We start from the raw sequence: 20,000 nt of genomic DNA, 5'->3' as shown, positions 1-20,000 counted from the left end.
GTTGTGTCCGCAGGCCGTAGTTACCGGGTCGACCAGCAGGTGGAGACAGATGGGGCACTGCAGGTGCTCCTCGAGCAGAACACTCGCACTCATGCTCGCGCACAACGCCATGACGAACGCCCTCGCTGCCGTAAACTGTGGGCCACCGGCGTAAATGTAGTCTGTGGACTGTTGGGGAGAACGCTGGGGAGTGTGCGTCACCTTGTTAGAGGACCGTCACTGTATAGACGCACAGAGACACAAAAACACAAAGACGCATGTTCAGTACTAGGGGGGTAAATAATAATGATATGTATCCATGCATTGAGTTTGCACACAGTGCCATGGCGTGGCGACTGACTGCCGCCGTTGTAAATACAGTCTGTGGACAGTGGACAGACGGTTGGTCGCTGGGGAGAACGCCTCTCCGCCTTGGAGGACCGTCACTGCACAGTCGCACAGAGATACAGAGACACATGCTGAATCCAATGGCTTTATTTAGCTGAGAGACACAAGTACAACACTAACTATTGTACACCTACCAAACTATTGTGCACCTACCAAACTATTGTGCACCTAACAGACTATTATACACCTAACAGACCGCTGTACCATAGATGTGTATAGAAGTCTTCTGTACACATCTATGCGCTGTACACCTAACAGACCGCTGTAAACAGACTATTGTGTCTAACATTGTAAAAAGACAGACCGCTGTAAACAGACTATTGTGTCTAACATTGTAAAAAGACAGACCGCTGTAAACAGACTATTGTGCCTAACATTGTAAAAAGACAGACCGCTGTGCACCTAACAAACCTCTGTATGTGCCCATAACAAACCTCTGCATGAGCCCATAACAAACCTCTGTAAACTGACTATTGTGCACCTAACAGACCATTGTAAACAGACAACTGTAGACACGCCATCACAACAACAAAACCTAAGAAAGTAATGTGCCATGATTCCATTCTTTCTTTATTTCAGTAATAGTAGTATAGTAATAGTAATAATACTAATAATAACAACAACAACAATAACAATAGCAGTATCACGATAATAGTGTGTGTGTGTCTGTGTGTGTGTGTGTGTGTGTGTGTGTGTGTGTGTGTGTGTTTGTAAGATCATGTCGGTCTAGTCTAGAAGAAGACGGAGACAGACACAGATATGCGACCCACTTACCCTCACTCCCACCCCCACCCCCGTCACTGTGTGTGTGTGTGTGTGTGTGTGTGTGTGTGTGTGTGTGTGTGTGTGTGTGTGTGTGTGTGTGTGTGTGTGTGTGTGTGTGTGTGTGTGTGTGTGTGTGTTTGGGTCCTCCTGGGGTCATTCCAGCTGGAATCAGCAAATTTCTGAAAAATCTCCCACTCGACCCCCTTGGATTTGCCTGAAAAAAATTTATGTGATGGCTTAAACATCCAATAGATCATATCCACAATATCAGAACTCAGCTGTGGATACTTTTGGCACAAAAAATCTGTAAATAAGGACACCCCCTACGCTTGTTTTAGCGACATTGCATGAGTGACCATGTTCAGACTCAATTATCTCCAGAACTATTTGTGTCAGATTCATTATATTTTCAGGGCTAAGAGTCCCAGACCTGAATATCATATATTACAATTTGCAGCACTGTAAGTCAAATCACACCGTAATAATGTGCCTCTACTTGTTGTAGAAATCATATGTTCTAGGGTTTCCAAATGTCTGTAAAAACCTCAAAGTTCTACATGTAAGGTTCATCCTTGGTAAATGGTATGATATGTACCATGACTTTCACATCATAGTATATCTAACAAAAGGCTCCAATGGTTGTTGAGATACAGAGGTCCAAAGATAGGAAAAAATTAATTCGCACCAATGTTTGGAGCAATATTTCCAATCTATGACACTAGGTAGGAACTTTCTGTTTGGTGTTTCTGAAAGAGGATGTTTTTTTAAACAACATATCAAAAAATTGGGATGGTGTTTTGCCTCATTCTTTTTATAACGGACTTCAAATTCTCAATTGGCTACAATTACTTGAAGCTATGAGGACCATGTCACCAACCGAGTTGTCGCAACTCTCAAATCCATGGCTCTGATGTCACCTTAACAGTGAAAACAAGATGGCTACCCTGTGAATGACAAAGCAAATTCTAGGGAAACCATAACATTTGAAAATAAATTGATTGATGGCACACAGCAAGAATAGCACATTGCACATGGCTTTGATAGACATTCATTATTTTAATTGTAAAATCATAATAATAATTATCATCATTTTAGTAGTAGTAGTAGTGGTAGTGGTAGTAGTAGTCTTGGAATAAAGTGATGAAATAGGAGAGGATTAAATAATTGTAGCACTCTTGTTTGCAACAAGGACTCCCATCCTAACTAATCTTTCAATCAGCACCTGTAACTTTATATTTGCTATGAAGGTTGTGTCTTACTCGTTAAGTTACCAGCTGTATTGCAAAATAACTTGATTCATACTGGCAAGAGATTACCTCAAACTATTTTGACAGCATGGTCCTGGAGTTTTTGTTAGAAGAATTTGTTTGCATGCAGTACTCAATATCAGGTGAATATTGAAGGCACAGAAGTTCATATTGGCACCAGACAACCATGTGGTTCTTGTCACATTGTTGCGATCTAAATCAGCTGCTTGCATCATTGTAATAATATCCCATCGCAATGCTAACAAGTGGATTGCAGGTCAATAGCAGTGATTTCAACAATCATGGTTTGGATGCTTGTACACAATGTTCATTACTTGTAAAGCTTGTCATCACATTTATCAAGGTGAGATGATGGAAGCCGAAAGGAAGCTTTGCAGCATGCAAAATCGTTCAGATATGGTGGAGGATTGGGGGCGGGGCACAGTTCTACAGTCAGGGTACCTCTGTCGTGGTGACTGTTGGTGGGGGTGGGACTGTTTTATGGTCGCATAGGAAAGTAAAAGTTGATTAGAGATGACACATAGGAGGAGACAGTTTGTAAAGAGGTATCCTGATTGTAGAACTTCCCACCCCCCATCATCCTCCCCTGACCGAAGTGCCCTGAGCATGGTGGTGGTATGCTTACTGAAATCAGCATCTATGTAGTTCATCAAGGTATTCCTCATTGAACTGCCAATGAAGGAAGATTGTACTCAACAATATGAGTGCAGATACCTAATGCATCATCATTGACAATGGCAAGCTACATTGTAAAGCCAACTCATAAGATGCCACTGGTGATTGAAAGTTAAGTGTGTACAAAATGTTATGTCAACGCATTGAAAGTTCCAGACTTTGTTCATTCATTTCATATTTTTTTCAAATATCAAATCACCATTAGCAATAACAACAATAGTCTTGGTTATATAGATTATTTTATTCCTGCTTTGTTGGATCAAGGAAATCATATCAACGCCTTGTTTTATTTCCAGTTTGTTTTTTTTAATGACTTCTCTCAACCATCTTGAATTTATTGCTAACGTAGCGCTGGTGAGAACATGTTGCGTAGTCACTTGATCATCTGGCCGATAGTACTCTTAAAAAGATGAGGCCAGAATCCCAGAAAAAAAATCAGAAATACTGAGCTGAACAAGCAGGGGTGTTAACAGCTTTGGCTGTGCCCGGGATAAAGTCGTCTGAAGAGACCCCTTCCCAATACATGCAATGTAATGAGTACCCAATCTTGATTCCCCCATGTCCTTGGCCCAGAACAATTCACCACTTCCGCTTCCCTCGGCACTATTTGATCACAGGCTTATGTCACACAGCAATACGCTTTACGATCATTAAAAGAAATGAGGCAAAACACCATTCTATGTTTTTGCTATGTTGTTAATAAAAATATCCTCTTCCAGACACAACAAAAAACAAGTTCACAGCTGGTGTCATACTTTGTAGGTATTGCTCTAAAAAATTTTCATGACGCCACTTTGGATGGATTTGAGGGATGCATGCCACACTGCATTGAGATTTGAAAAGGCATTATACAAATAAAGGGGCAAAACACCATCCCAATTTTTAGATATGTTGTTAATAAGAATATCCTCTTCCAGAAACAACAAACAGCAAGTTCACAACCGCTGTCATATATTGGAAATTTTGCTCCAAACAATGGTGTATTGTTTCCTTCACATGATGCTGACTTCCTGGAACTATTTTGGAACTATGCCATTGGCTCCATGAGCCGCCATCTTTGTGTGAAAATGGTACACAAAAATCAAGGGGATTGGCCACCTTCTTAGGATGGAATTGAGGGTTAAGTCAGAAATACTGAAACACTGAGCTGAACAAGTATAAAATCACCTATTTGGTATCAGAGATTTTAGGTTTTAGTGTACACTGACTTGGCTATTCATTTTAGGTGTAGTAAACCCAATTTTTCTAAGGTAACAGGGCTTTCTAAGGTACACCTGCATGTCACACAGGAATGAGTTTTTAAAATTCATTATAAAAATAATGGGGCAAAACACCATCCCAATTTTTAGATATGTTGTGAATAATAATATTATCTTTCAGAGACACCAAACAGCAAGTTCACAACTGGTGTCATAGATGGGGAATATTGCTCCAAATAATGGTATAAATAAGTTTTTGCCCATCTTTGGACCTCTGCATCTCAACAACCATTGGATCCTTAAATCAAATATGATGTGATGTGAAAGTCATGGCACATATCTGACCATGTACCAAGGATGAACCTTGAATGTTGAAATTTGAGGTTTTTATGGACATCTGAAAACCCTTGCAATTTTAATTTCAAAGAAAAGTAGAGGGCCAGCATTAAGGTGTAATTTGACATACAGTGCTGCAAATTGTAATGTATGCTCGTCAGGTCTATGACTCTTAGCTCTGAAAAAATAATGGCCCTAACACAAACAGGTCTGGAGATAATCCACTCTGAATATGGCCACTCAGGCAGTGACGCCAAAACAGGGGGAGGGGGTGTCCTTATTTAAAGATTTTTTGTGAAAAAAGTATGCACAGGTGAGATCTGCAATGGTGGATATGTTCTATTGGATGTTTAAGCCATCACATAATTTTTTTTCAAGCAAATCCGAGGGGGTCGAGTGGGGACCATTTGCTGATTCCAGCTGGAATGACCCCCTGTTCCCACCCCGCCCATTCAACAACTGGTGTGAGTGTGTGTTTGTTTGGGTGTAAACAAGCTATTTATGGTCCCGTGTGTGTGTGTGTGCGTGTGTGACTGGGAGACTTGAATGCAAAGTTACGGTCAGAAACGGTTGTGTGTGAGTGCATTCACTAATGTGAACACGCATATTCGCTTATACATGCAGCCATGTAGGAGAGTGTGTGTGTGTGTGTGTGTGTGTGTGTGTGTGTGTGTGTGTGTGTGTGTGTGTGTGTGTGTGTGTGTGTGTGTGTGTGTGTGTGTGTGTGTGTGTGTGTGTGTGTGTGTGTGTGTGTGTGTGTGCGTGCGTGCGCGCGTGTGTGTGTGTGAGAGAGCAGTTATTACTTACGATCGTCTGCTGCTGTGTGCTGTCTGCAGTGTGAGGAACAGGAGGTGGCTCTACGGAGAATACAGAACAGAGCACTGCAGTCAACTTCCTTCTCAGCTGTACAGTGCACACACGAACACACACACACACACACACGAACACTTATACAGAGATACACACACATACAGTACACACACTTACACACACACACACACACACACACACACACACACGAACACTTATACAGAGATACACACACATACAGTACACACACTTACACACACATATACACACACACCCACCGACTCAGCTGTCACCACCCATCCCAGCCCTACCCTGCTTTCAGCTGACTGGGTCAGCTGTTTGGTCTTAAAGGGACAGCGAGACTCTCTCCCACTCTCTGGCTGGATTGCTCGCTGGCTCGGACACACACACACACACACACACACACACACACACACACACACACACACACACACACACACACACACACACACACACACACACACACACACAGTGAGTCTCCCTGGCTAGCTCGCTCCCAGACTCACACACATACAGACACACACACACACACACACACACACACACACACACACACACACACACACACACACACACACACACACACACACACACACACACACACACACACACACACACACGCAAGCACACGTACAATAGGAGCATTTTCTGTCTCTGTGCCTCTGCCTTTGTGTGTGTTGGTCAGTCTCTCCCTCCTCTCCCTCCTCCTCCTCTCCCTCCTCTCCTCCTCCTCCTCCTCCTCTTCCTCAAGGGTGCTCCTCTTTTCCGCATTTTTCGTGTGCTTTCACTTTTTTTCGGAGCATTAAAAAAGTAGACTTGTTTTTTGTTTTTTACTGAAGATAATGGAAAAAAAGGAGGCGCACACAAGGCTTGTGTGAAAAAGTGTATCGAAGCCGAAATTTAACAACAGAAGTCTGAGGTTAACTGGAGAGACAGGAGTTTCGGAGCTAGTCCATTCTCAAGCAGCTTTTGTTTTTCACTGTCCATCGTCCGTCCTCCCAACTGGACCGGTCAGTCTCCTCCTTTTCAGCCTACACAGGGGAAATCTCTATTTCCTTTCTTTCAAATGGACAGACTATCCCTCAAAAATCCTTCCACAGTACATATGATTTTTAAAAAATCTTTTTAAATAATCAAGTCCCAGGTACTGTACTACCCAGCACCACACACCTCTGACAACATAGTCCATGATAGGTAGACCTCCAACACTCCCTCCAACCCCTCCAACAATGTGGTATGGCACTGCCCTCAAATTCGATCACGATTCAGGAGGTAGCGATTCGATTCAATTCGATTCTATGCGATCCGATCTGATTCAATTCTACAATGATGAATCGATCATTGTTGACACCACTATCCAACACCATACTCCATGATATTACATTACATTACATTACATTACATTACATTACATTGCATTGCATTTGGTGGACGCTTTTTAACCAAAGCATGCAACTTCCAATCCAGAAGACAAATAATCATAGTCTTCAACACAGTGCACAACGTGCAGCCGTGATGTAATGATAAGGGAGTTGGACTGTAGATCAGAGGGTTGTAGGTTCTAATCCTGCCCTTACATCTCCCTACACCTCCATCCATGGCTGAAGTGCACGTGAGCAAGGAGCCTAACCCCACAGTGCTCCATGGACTGTAACCAATACCCTGTAATATCTGTAAGTTGCTATGCAATGTAAAAATATAGATAGACATAATAGATAGACATAATAGACAGATAGAGAGACAGATAGATAGATAGATAGATAGATAGATGTCCCGGTTTTGGCCACCCACCACATTGCGCCATGTCTATCAGGGTCAGGGTAAATGTATGGAAAAGATTGTTTACCTGCCACAATTAATGGCAGCCAGTGCTTGTATAGAAAGTCTGAAGGAGTCAGTTGCTATTTGTCATTCCTCCCTCTAAAATTGATTAGAATGCAGGAAATTGCATCTAAAAATTTTCCTGGGGGAGGACCCCCAAACCAGCCCGCCAAATATTGTCCTTCAGTCAAAAATCAGTGACAAAAATCTGGTCACCCTAACCCAGTGCCATGTATTCCAAGTGACCTGGTTTAACCCGTCGCCCGGTTGAATGGATGGATACTTGGTTGAACTGGATGGATAAAACCAGTGAATGTGGAATACATTGCACTGGATTGTAAACTATGTGGCCATAGTTATATACGTATGTAAGCTTACATTATTCTACAACATGACATGTATGGGGTTGAGGTAGCCTGGCTCTCACGCAGACCCTTCGTGCGTGCATCTTCGTTAAACTTCGTGAGCTCGCACGAGGGTCTGGAGACGAGCCCGAACGGAATCAGATATTTCACAGCCTGTCCAATCAGAATCGCAGGGCGGGATCGCAGGGTGGTGTACAAGTCAGTGGTTGAGGTAGTATGTGATTAAAAAAAAGCCACGTGAATTCTCCAATCAGGTTCGAGCTGTTTTGAACACACCTACCAGTGATGCGCGGGCTGACCCGAAATCAGCGGGCACTTGCAGTTAACTGCGGTCGACCGCAGACACTTATGAAATATTATTTTTTTTAATGAAATTCGGGTCGGGTGCGGTCGGTCAGGTCAGGACCTTTGAAATGATGCCGAATTTACTTTAGCAGACAGGGACATTTTTTTGCGAAATAGATCAAAGTTTATATGGCTGAATAACTACGATGGTGCCACGCGCTCTGCAGGAGACTTAATGGAGACTTAATCTTCTGCGCGCAACTGGTGCAGCAGGTGCAACCATTGAGTGCATTTTGAAGAACACAGAGGGTGCTCTCTAAACAGTGCAGTGATGGATATAGCCTACATATTTTCTTATACAATTGTAATGGTTTCGCACTCATGTGTTGCTTACAGAGTTTGTTTTCATTTCCTGTGTCGTACCACGACTACGAGGCAATCCACTTGACGGCTGGCTCCGTCTGCTCACCAACCTACAGATTAATTTCCTCCACAGGTAGGGATTCGAGTGGCTATGCTTACATTGTCGAAATAGAATAGGCTACTATAGCCTATAGCCTACAATGTCCAAATTATTAGCCTATTCCCTTTGAATGCAGTGCTCATTTGAGTAATTTAGCCTACAGTGGAAGAACAATGCCCTCGCCACTTAAAAGAAATAAATAGGCTAATAAATAGCCTAATAAAATAGCATTGTATGAAGAGCAAACTTGGTAGTCTGGGTAACAGACAAACATATTATGATCGAAATGCTCATATTAGAAAATAATAATTTGTGAGAAAATGTTATCTAGCCTATTCAACATAGACTAGGCTACTTTTTGTTGGACAGGGCATGTCGCGTTATAGCATCGTGAGTGCAACTGTCAATCAGTTGAGAAGGGCTCTGCAGCCTACGTGATCATGTATGGATCTTTACATTGCAGTCATCTAAGATTACGAAAGTTCACGCTTTGTGTGGGCTAAATGATCATTTGCGCTAGAAAGACAAGCGTTGCCTATAGTGGCACCAGGCGGCGCAGGTTGCGTTTGTGGTTTGTGCACACACATGTGACGCGATTATCTTTCCCAAACTCCCAAATTAACCGATGGTCTCTGGCGAAGGAGGGGGTGGCCTTGGCACCCTGTCCCTCAACTTCGGGATAGGAAAAAGCGAAACCAATTTCAGTTCAGGAAAAGGACAGAGCAGAGGTAGCCTACCAAACCAAAAGAAGATAAAGTGTTGTACATTGCCACTATGGGTGTTTTCATAGCCTACCTGTTCCCTATCAACCATTTAAGCGAACTTATACCTGCAGCTCAGCATTTTCTGTGATGTGAAGTGTATCCAGACCCCTCGGAAGTGAACCATGCTGAGACCTTTATTGACGTGATTGCGCTTTGCCAATGACGCTAGGGTGTTCATAAAGACGCACGGCTACTATTTTCAAAGGCGGGTCGGGAAGCGGGCCGGGTCAATATTTTTCATGAATATTTCTTGCGGGCAGGGCAAGCGGGCGGACTAGGGAAAAAAGCGGTCGGGTGTGTTTTGTTTTTTCGTCGACCCGCGCATCACTGACACCCACGCCTTTCCAGAGCCAAGCGTTTGACAATGTTCCAGATGGTTGGTCGCGTGAGAGCCAGGTTAGGGTTGAGGGTCCTTTTAGTTGATATTATCCCGGGCCTGGTCAAAACTGTCAGTAGCCCTGTACAGGCTATGTCTACATGCTGAGGGCAGTGTTGCCAGATTGGGCCCGATTGGGCTACTTGGGATGAGCGTAGGCGGGTTGCGAAATTTAGCGCATTTTGGAAGTTTTTGAGAAGCTTTTGGGCGGGATTTGGTCAGACAGATGTGGCAACACTGGCTGAGGGCTCATATTGAGAACACTGGACCAAAGAAGGTGGATCTAACAAGAAGCGTCATTTTGTTTCTTTTCCGGTATCCACTTTATGTCGGGTGAACGCCCCCTTAGGAGACCTTCGGTTAGGAGACCTTCGGAGTCCTGAGGTTGAGAATCAATGAAGTCCCCTTAGCGCTGTAGATGGCGGTAGCGCACGTCTTGCGCAAAAAAGAGAAGAAAAAGTAGAGGACAACGCCCCCTTAGGAGACCCAACTTGAGCACACGCTTTTGCATTGAGTGGGCGTGTTTTGCGTTATCTTGGTTTGATTCAGTATTTTTGACTGGACTGTAGAACAGGCAGGAACACCTGTCACTGGTCAACATGATTAACCTGCTATAGTTCTACTGTATAGTCTAGCGGCTGCCATGGCAGATATAGCCTACCAGCACTATGTTATGCCTTTACATTTCCCAGCACTTTCCCACTCTTTAAATGCACATCACTCATTTTGTACTTGGAACCAACAGCATGCAAAACAGGCTAGCCTATTCATAGCTCTGTGAGAAACTCACTCACAGTATTGTTGGCAACACAGGCAATTCACGAGTCCATATTGTACATTTTCTGTTTGTTTGCAGACAGGTCTATTTAAATATATATTGTACATATTATAGCCTAGTTTGCAGTTTGCACACACATAGACATAGTAATACTACTAATAATAATAATATAGTAACAATAATATAATAATAACTATAATAATAATAATAATAATAATAATAATAATAATAATAATAGGCCTAATAGTCGTGTTTAAGTGCAACGCGTGTTCAAACTGCATGAATAATATGCCTAATAAGAATAAACATGGTCACTCAGTAACCAGACTAAGAATAGCGACCTAAATAATTGGGTGTCTAATGGTGGTAGCCTACAAGTGTAAAATAAATGGTCTAAATTGCAATCAGTTCTTACCTAGAGAAAGAGATGCCTTACATTTAGGTCCGCCACTTGCACTGAACGACCACAACACCCATCGCTAAATCAGACATTCATGAACGCCCCTGAGAAATACTGTAGGTATGCAGTTTACTTTGACTGATGATACATATTTTCGAGAAGATTTTTTTAACCAAATGATTTGAAGTAACCTACCTAGGGTCATACAGACCTCGGTCCGTTAGATGGCAGTAATGCACAGCATAAGCCTGCTGTCGATGAAAGGTAGCCCGAAGAAGAAAAAGGACCAATCCACGTCTATTTTGAAAGTCGCAATATCAGGAAGTCGAACTCATAAACAAACTACACGCAGTACAGATAGAAGCTTGAAGTTCAAGGTTGACGGGTCGGGATAGTGAATTTGGTCTTGATTTTTAGCCATTTATAAAAAGAAATGACTGCTATTCTCCCCCGCATCGAGCAGCTGTCATCGCGGGTGGTGCGAATCCTTGGGTGCAACCCTGGTCCGATGACGTTACAGGGCACCAACACATACCTAGTGGGCACGGGTAAACGGTAATTATATCCCCCGGCAAAGATTGCAGTTTGATTTGCTATGGGACGTCTGTCCCGTCGTGTATCTTCTTACAGTATATTCCCTCTTTTTCGGGGTTGGCAGACGGGCCAGGACGGTCTTCTCCGAAATTCCACTGGCCCACCACTGTAGAACTAGCCTACTGCACGTTTGACAGAATGGCCAAATCGAAAAGCGCTCTTACAACACCCCCCAAAATAATCCTTGCACAACCGAAAATGTCTCCGTCATTGTAAAGTGCACTTTCGTAAAACTTGCCTCATTTCTTAAAGCTAAAGCCTGTCATGTGCACTTTGCCCTCGGAGTAAATAGCAAGCCAGCCACCAACCAACAGTTTGAGTTTCAACATTCCTTTCCGGAACAAGCTGCAATATTAGATTATTCCTGGAAAAGGAAAAAAAAATCCCTTGTTCCAGTTGTAATCGCATACTAAAGTGGCAGAATTGTAATTTTGCATAGAATTTAAAAAAAAATGTTAACGGTATTATAAGCCTATTTATTATTGGTATTGTTGACCATTTCAGGTCAAGTGTTTCAGGCTCATGAAAAAGTTATTTTGACATTTAGAACACTCGTGCCTACCCCTGCCAGGCCTGATCTACTCTGTAGCCTCTAGGGCTACCGGTAGGCTATGTAAAGTAGCAGATACTTTACTAGAAAGCAAATGCTGGAGCTTTCATGAAGTCGTTTTTTTTCAGACTGAACATTGAATGACAACTGAGTGTCATAATGTGCTATATAAATACTGGATGGATGGATGGATTCAGCAGTAGTGTAGATAGCAACAGTAATTATATTGTACTAACAGATGGTAAAAGTCATTGAATAATAGAAGTCAGGTCAGCCATTGCCTAGTGGTTAAGGAAATGGGCTTTAGGTCAAAGGTTTGCAGATTTGAATCCCACCTTTTCACTCCCTACCACACTTCACATGGTTGAGGTGCCATTGAGCAAGGCACCTAACCCCACACTGCTCCAGGGACTGTAACCAATACCCTGTGAATAAGTGCCACAGTGAAAGGGAGGGGCCGTCGGAGGGGATGTTGCCCGGGGCACAAATCATTGTTGGATCGCCACTGTACACACACACGAACATACATACACATAACATACTACTGGTGTTGTAATTGCATTTGCAAAAAATACTTCTTTCTACAACTGTGGTTGTGGGTCAAGATTCTTTTTTAATGGTCCTGAAGGAAATTGGTCTTGGACATAGATAGCTGCCGCATACACACTGTGCAGGCGTCAACTAATGTAATGTAATATGTTATTACATTACATTACATTGCATTTGGCAGACGCTTTATAACCAAAGCGACTTTCAAAAGAGGACATAATCAAGCCAACATCACAAGCAAATACAAAGTGCACAGGAAATAGACAGAACAACAAGTGCAGTTGCAAAGAGGGGTTATTTTTTATTATTTTTTAAAAAGTAAATAACGAGTACACACACAACACACACACACAAACATACACACACTCACACACCACACAAACACACAAACTAAAGTAATGTAAACTAATATGCTGGTTTCCCCCCTGCGTAGGCGGGTGTTGATTGACGCGGGGGATGTAGTGCAGTGTAATGTAATGTAGTGTAGTGCAGTGTAATGTAGTGTAGTCTAGTGCAGTGCAGTGTAGTGTAATGTAATGTAGTGTAATGTAGTCTAATGTAATGTAATGTAATGTAATGTTGTGTCCCCCTGTGTAGGCGGGTGTTGATTGACGCGGGGGATGTAGTGCAGTGTAATGTAGTGTAATGTAGTGTAGTGTAATATAGTGTAATGTAATGTAGTGTAATGTAGTGTAATCTAATGTAATGTAATGTAGTGTAATGTTGTGTCCCCCTGTGTAGGCGGGTGTTGATTGACGCGGGGGATGTAGTGCAGTGTAATGTAGTGTAATGTAGTGCAATGTAATGTAATGTATTGTAGTGTAGTGTAGTGTAATGTAATGTAGTGTAATGTTGTGTCCCCCTGTGTAGGCGGGTGTTGATCGACGCGGGGGAGCCGTCGGTGCCGGAGTACATCAGTACCCTGCAGCAGGCCCTAAGGGAGCACAACGCCACCTTACAGGAGATCATCATCACACACTGGCACCGCGACCACACCGGGGGGGTACCCGACATCGCAGCCAGCCTACCTGGAGGTACACACACACACACACACACACACACACCAGATCATCATCACACACTGGCATCAGGACCACACCGGGGGGGTACCCGACATCGCAGCCAGCCTACCTGGAGGTACACACACACACACACACACACACACACACACACACACACACACACACACACACACACACACCAGATCATCATCACACACTGGCACCGCGACCACACCGGGGGGGTACCCGACATCGCAGCCAGCCTACCTGGAGGTACACACACACACACACACACACACACACACACACACACACCAGATCATCATCACACACTGGCACTACGACCACACCAGGGGGGTACCCGACATCGCCGCCAGCCTACCTGGAGGTACACACACACACACATTTGATTACTTTTATTTGGACCCAAGAGACAAGCATTAAGGTACAAGATCCAAATATTTTGGAATAGGCTATTGACAGGCTGGCAGATTTTAAAAGACTTACACACTTACTTATGCCAGCATTGTTGTTACAAAAGATGAAACATCATTCAAGGATAAACAAAACATCTTCGTCTCCATATTTGCATGCTACCTATTATAGCACACACACACACGCACACACACACGCACACAATCTCTCTTTCTCTGGCACCACGGCCACACTGTCTGCGTTAGCTTACCTTGAGGTACGAGCAGAGCAGAGCGTCCTCACACATGCTCACAACACTCACACACATCTGCTTACCGGGAGGTATGACCCATCGTCCTTACGATGCTCTCTCTCTCTCACACACACACACACACACACACAAACACACACACACACACACACACACACACACACACACACACACACACACACACAACACACACACACACACACACACACACACACACACACACACACACACACACACACACACACACACACAAGCTTACCTTACCCAAATAACAAGAAAGCAGAGAATGCGTGTTCATCAGTGGCACAGGTGCTGAACCAAACAAAAGAACTTAGTAAGTAAATAATAAATGTCCGCAACACTGTTAATGCTCCTAGTTGTTTAACCCATTGTGTCCTGGAGCGACATATACGCTGCATTCACGTTCTTGAGATTTGAACTGTTTTATTAAAAATGTGGGTATGAACTGTATGAACACTATACTAGTGCAAAATAAAGGTTCTAGATTCTAAATGTAACTCATTTCATGTTTGTATGTGCTTCGGCTGCTGAGATATTTAGGATTTGATAGGCAGAGGGCACCCTTACCAAAAAGGGCTTAGGACAAAATGGGTTAATGCCACATATAGCTGGGAGCATTAACAATGTTGCGGACATGTATTATTTATTTCAACACCCCAATCACAACATGTCTGATTTCCCATTGATATTTCGGTGCATGTGACTGAAAAATATCCTGCTGCTGTCCTCTGCGTGAGTTCAAGCTCTTGCATCATCAGTTCAGGGTCATTCCACGCCAAATCTCCGAATCATCCCGCACGACCATCTCAGAATTGGCAGAAAAAAATCAAGGAGGTTCACAAACGTCCCAATAGGAAAAGTGCAAAATTATAGCTCTCAACTCCTCATGGTTTTGTCATTAAAAATGTTTTTGTCAGGTACCCCCCTGACTCGTTTTGAACAGAGTTCTCAGAGAGCCCACTTTCAGATTGCTGTATCTAAAAAACGACTTTAAGTAGGTCTTTACAAATTTCAAGGGGTAACATTTGGAACATGTACTTGTGAAATGTGGATTTTCACACATCCTCTTGTCATTTACCACCGTTTTCTGGGGGCTTAAAGTTGCTTGTTGCACAGTTTAAAAGACAGAGGTTTGATATGGACAATGTATGTTCCCAACCATTCTGTGCATGTTGTGTTGAAAGACTGATCTTCTGCGATGAACAGTTTAGAAGATATGAAGTCTTTAAAATGGAAAAACTGAAACTTGGTGCCATCTTTGCCATGTTATAAAAAAAAAATGTCACGACTCACCACAGTATTATCAACAGTTTTGGAGAGATTAGATATCTGTTCTTAACATATCCAAAAACTGGGATGGTATTCTGCCTCATTTGGTCACAATGATTTTTTAAAAACCCACTGTTGTGTGACTTCCACAGCTCCTATGAAAAACTGGTATTGGGGGGCAACTTTGCCATGTTACACCAAAACAATGACAGCAATCACCACAATGAACTAAACAGTTTTGGAAAGATAGGATGTCTGTTTGTAACATATCCAAAAACTGAGATGGTGTTCTGCCTCAATTTCTTGTAATGACTCCTTAAAAACCCTTTGCTGTGTTACATCAGCAGCTCCTGTAAAACCGCCAAAGTCACATGAATTACCAGGGGCGGAGCTATAGGGGGCAAGTAGGGCATTTGGCCAGGGCCCTCCTGAATTTTTGGTAGGGGCCATAATCATGACCTTTGCAGACTGTTGGGTGCCAATCTATTTGGGCTGACACTGTGAATGACAGGCAGTTTGACTTGGGCATTTTTGATACAAGAAATTTGACTTGAGTATTTTTGAAGCATGCAATGCGGTAGAGAAGAAGAAGCAGTTGAGTGATTTATATACCATTATTATTTTTCTTTTAGCTTTTAGTTTACTACATTTTTGGTAACTAAATGTTTGTGAATCAAAGGTTTGAATCAAAGGTTATGGCCATGAGTTTAAACCTCAACACTGCATAAGTTACCATTTTGGTTTTATACCATAGAGTAAGGCTTGAATTGCAGTAGTGATAAATGAATTGAGCCATTCTGATTTGTTTAATAGCATTGTTTACGCAGAGCTTTGGTCAAGACGTTTGCCCAAATGTATTTCAGCGCTAGAATTTCTTTCATAAAACCTCTGTTTGCTGGACAGAGAGTTTAATATTTCACTTTGACAGGCCTTACATTTACAGAAGTTACTGATGTAATTAATATTTGTTTGTTAGGGTAATCATTTAATACTACCACATATAGACCTTTGCCATGAACCAATAAAATGCGCTAGGTTGCTCGGTCATGGTGAGGACTGGGGCGGGGCCAAGTTCTATGAACAGGTCACCTTTGTCATGGTTTTTTTGGGGGGGTGGGACACTTTTATTATCATGGAGAAGAGAGTTAAACAGTGATGATACAAAAGGAGGAGACTGATCGTAAGGAGGTAACTTGACTAAACAGCTGTCCTGCCCCTCCAATCACCATGACTGAGCTACCCTGAGCATGGTGCTAGTCCACTACAATTCTCACTGAATGTTCGTCATAGGTCAACTTTGCTGCAGAGCTGAGCAATTAACACATCAGTAATTGATGTTTTACGAAATCCTGACGGGTTAGCTAAAGTCAACACACATGTATATATGAGGTGAATCACAAGCAAATGTACAAAACTTAATTATATGATGAAAAGTATCATCTCATAAACAACTTAAAATAATACACAGCAGGCCTCAGAACTGCATCAACATTGGTAAATAAGTTATTAAGCATTGTTATGAATTAGAATAAAATGCATTGAGATGTGGTGATAGTCAGGATAGGGCTATTTGTTTCAAGATCTACGGAGATGTTTCAGTCATCCAACATTTCATCACTTTATTCCAGTAGCCTATTTGGTTTTCAGTGCCTAAAGATGAAGTTCACACACGTCTATAAATTTTGATTTACTGAAATGTAGTTACAGTAAAAGCTGAAAAAAACCTCTCACTCATCAGCCACTTTTACTTTTCTGCCGTATTATATTGATATCGAAAATGCTCAAGTCAAATATCTTGTATCAAAAATGTCTGACTCAAATTGCTCAAGTTATTCACAGTGGCAGAACAATTGCACATAGGGCCTCATGGCAAATACCGGTGGATAGGGCCCCCAGGTAGCCTGCAAAGATCAGAGTTGGGGCCCCACCTCAATAGAGCAGCGAGCTGCAGATGTCACACAGCCGTTTTTACAAATCCATTGTTTGAAAATGAGACAGAACACCACCCCAGTTTTTTAATATGTTAAAAACAGATATTGAGTCTTTCTAAAACTGTAAATGTCATAGTGGTGAGTTCTGTCATTTTTGTTGTATAACATGGCGAAGATGCCACTAATATCAGTTTTTCATAGGAGCTGTGGAAGTCACACAACAGTGGATTTAAAAAAAATCATTGTGACCAAATGAGGCAGAATACCATCCCAGTTTTTGGATATGTTAAGAACACACATCTAATCTCTCCAAAACTGTTGATAATACGGTGGTGAGTCATGACATTTTTTTTTAATAACATGGCAAAGATGGCACCAAGTTTCAGTTTTTCCATTTTAAAGACTTCATATCTTCTAAACTGTTCATCACAGAATATCAGTCTTTCAACACAACATGCAGAGAATGGTCGGGAACATACATTGTCCATATCAAACCTCTGTCTTTGAAACTGCACTTACCACGGTCCTTCAAAGATGCCCACAAATTCAAAGGTGAGAATTTTTCAAGCAACTTTAAGCCCCCAGAAAACGGTGGTAAATGACAAGAGGATATGTAAACATCCACATTTCACAAGTACATGTTCCAAATGTTACCCCTTGAAATTTGTAAGGACCTACTTAAAGTAGTTTTTTAGATACGGCAATCTGAAAGTGGGCTCTCTGAGAACTCTGTTCAAAATGAGTCAGGGGGGTACCTGACAAAAACATTTTTAATGACAAAACTATGAGGAGTTGAGAGCTATAATTTTGCACTTTTCCTATTGGGACGTTTGTGAACCTCCTTGATTTTTTTCTGCCAATTCTGAGATGGTCGTGCGGGATGATTTGGAGATTTGGCGTGGAATGACCCTTCAGTCCTGAGGTAAACCCAACAGTCATTAACCTTACTGTACGTGGCAGGACGCTATCGTTGGATCGGTCCTGTGTGTGTGTGTGTGTGTGTGTGTGTGTGTGTGTGTGTGTGTGTGTGTGTGTGTGTGTGTGTGTGTGTGTGTGTGTGTGTGTGTGTGTGTGGCAGGGCCGTATAAAGACTCTGGTGCCCCTGGGCACTACACCTTGAAGATGCCCATTTCATGACCAATAGTTGTTAAAGTTTACGTCTTGTGGTACCCCTAAACTGGCCATAATTGGTTGCTGCCCCTGGGCACTGTGCCACTGGCCCTAATGGATAATCCGGGCTTGGTGTGCGTGTGTGTGTGTGTATGGGGATGGGGGTATCTAGTGGTTTGCCACGGTTTTTATAATCCCTCACGCTCCATGTGCATGTGTGTGCGTGCCAGTGGGCACACATTCCCGTGTGCCAGCCGCTCACACAGTGGATGCAGTAACACATCAAGGGTTTCATTGTAAGCTTGTTGTGCCCGTGTTTGGCAGCCCAGGACCCATAAACCTGCCTTGTGTTGGCTACAACTCTGTGAACTTACTGTACAAAGAACAATTTAAATAATAAAAAACTTGCTAAATACTGCTCAATCTCTGCAATAACTGGTAGTATAACAATCTGGAGAAGGAAGTGCCATCTATATTCTTAAACTTGCCAAAACTAGTCATATCATAGCAACTTTAACCCATTTAAGCCTGATGCTGCATATACGCTGCATTGACCTAGGCCCTGGAGCAACATAGATACTGCACTCAGGTTTTGGAGATTTGAGGGTTTTTTTTTTTTTTTTAATATGAATGTGCGTATGTTAGAGCTGAATACAAGATGAGGGTCCTAGCTTTTAAATGCAACTTATTTCATGTTTTTATGTGCTTCGCAGGCTGAGATATTTAGGTTTTTATAGGCTGAGGGCACCTTTTCCCAAAAAGGGCTACGGCATTTAGCAGGCGTGTTTTTGCAGGTGCCTCAGGCTAAAATGGGTTTAACACCAGTCTAATCTACATCAGAGGAATTGACCTATCTGATCAGTCCCTACTGGCTGCCAAATATTACCTCCAGTACTATTTGGACCTGTGGTTTTCTCTATGGTGAAATCCACATAAAAGCCTTGAAGTGTTGGGCACTCCAGTAGTCTTTGGTGTCCTCAAGTCATTTTAAAAAAAAAGTTTGGTGCTGCGTGTGTGTGTGTGTGCGTGTGTGTGCGCGTGTGTGTGTGTTAGGCTGGGATCTGCCGGTGCGTAAGCTGCCGCGGTGTCCTGTTCAGGAGGAGAGGATAGGGGAGGACGGCAGGATGAAGTACACCTACCTGAAAGACGGAGACGTCATCGACACAGAAGGCGCCACGCTGAAGTGAGTTAAGGCACCAATAGACAAAGCGCGACATGAGGGATTCCAGCGATGGAAGTAATTGACTTTGTATTGAGTCGTGCATCAAAAACAATTTGGGTGACTTAAGCGGCAGTTTGTAGTTGGACTTGAGCTAATATTATGCACATTAGGTATGATGCGGTTGGTCTACAGGCGCGATAGCCAATCGGAATGTTGGAATGCTTGCATTCTGCTTTTATCAGACATACTCTGTCGCTTTTATCGCTCTTGCTGCACAGTCCCGCGATGTTTTTTCCGCTTGATCTTGTCACGGCCGGTGTATTTGCCCAGCGAGGGTGAATTCCATTTCACCCCTTGGCCCTGTCCCTTTCCCCTTCCCGATTCGTAGGGGCTGCGTTTTCAAGCCCCCTTTAAA

General features: G+C 42.7%; 2 protein-coding genes across 4 annotated transcripts in view; one reads left to right on the top strand and one right to left on the bottom strand.

Annotated features, from left to right (window-relative positions):
• LOC134466147 (uncharacterized) overlaps positions 1–5,611 on the bottom strand; it is a 39,398-nt gene extending 33,787 nt beyond the window's left edge. The window contains exons 1-2 of the mRNA XM_063220041.1: positions 5,438–5,611; positions 1–219 (exon numbers count right to left, since the gene is read on the bottom strand). The exon at positions 1–219 is cut by the window's left edge and continues 66 nt beyond it. Coding sequence (XP_063076111.1) covers positions 1–111 — 111 coding nt within the window. The 5' untranslated portion in view covers positions 112–219; positions 5,438–5,611. The remainder of the gene's footprint in view (positions 220–5,437) is intronic.
• A 5,303-nt stretch (positions 5,612–10,914) lies between these two features.
• Positions 10,915–19,631, top strand: LOC134465890 (endoribonuclease LACTB2-like). 3 transcript variants are annotated; one of them, XM_063219778.1, is made up of 3 exons: positions 10,915–11,268; positions 13,277–13,440; positions 19,477–19,631. In XM_063219778.1, exons 1-3 carry the CDS (start codon positions 11,147–11,149, stop codon positions 19,608–19,610), a joined length of 420 nt encoding a protein of 139 aa, XP_063075848.1. In that variant the 5' UTR covers positions 10,915–11,146; the 3' UTR covers positions 19,611–19,631. The 3 variants fall into 3 exon arrangements, 1 of the variants encoding a protein (XP_063075848.1); XR_010038215.1 differs by lacking the exons at positions 10,915–11,268; positions 13,277–13,440 and adding an exon at positions 13,604–13,680; XR_010038214.1 differs by lacking the exons at positions 10,915–11,268; positions 13,277–13,440 and adding an exon at positions 13,719–13,795.
• Positions 19,632–20,000: the final 369 nt, after the last annotated feature.

The sequence above is a fragment of the Engraulis encrasicolus genome, chromosome 16 (assembly GCF_034702125.1).
Source record: "Engraulis encrasicolus isolate BLACKSEA-1 chromosome 16, IST_EnEncr_1.0, whole genome shotgun sequence".
Lineage (NCBI taxonomy): Eukaryota > Metazoa > Chordata > Actinopteri > Clupeiformes > Engraulidae > Engraulis > Engraulis encrasicolus.
This window is presented reverse-complemented; position numbering and strand designations above follow the sequence as displayed.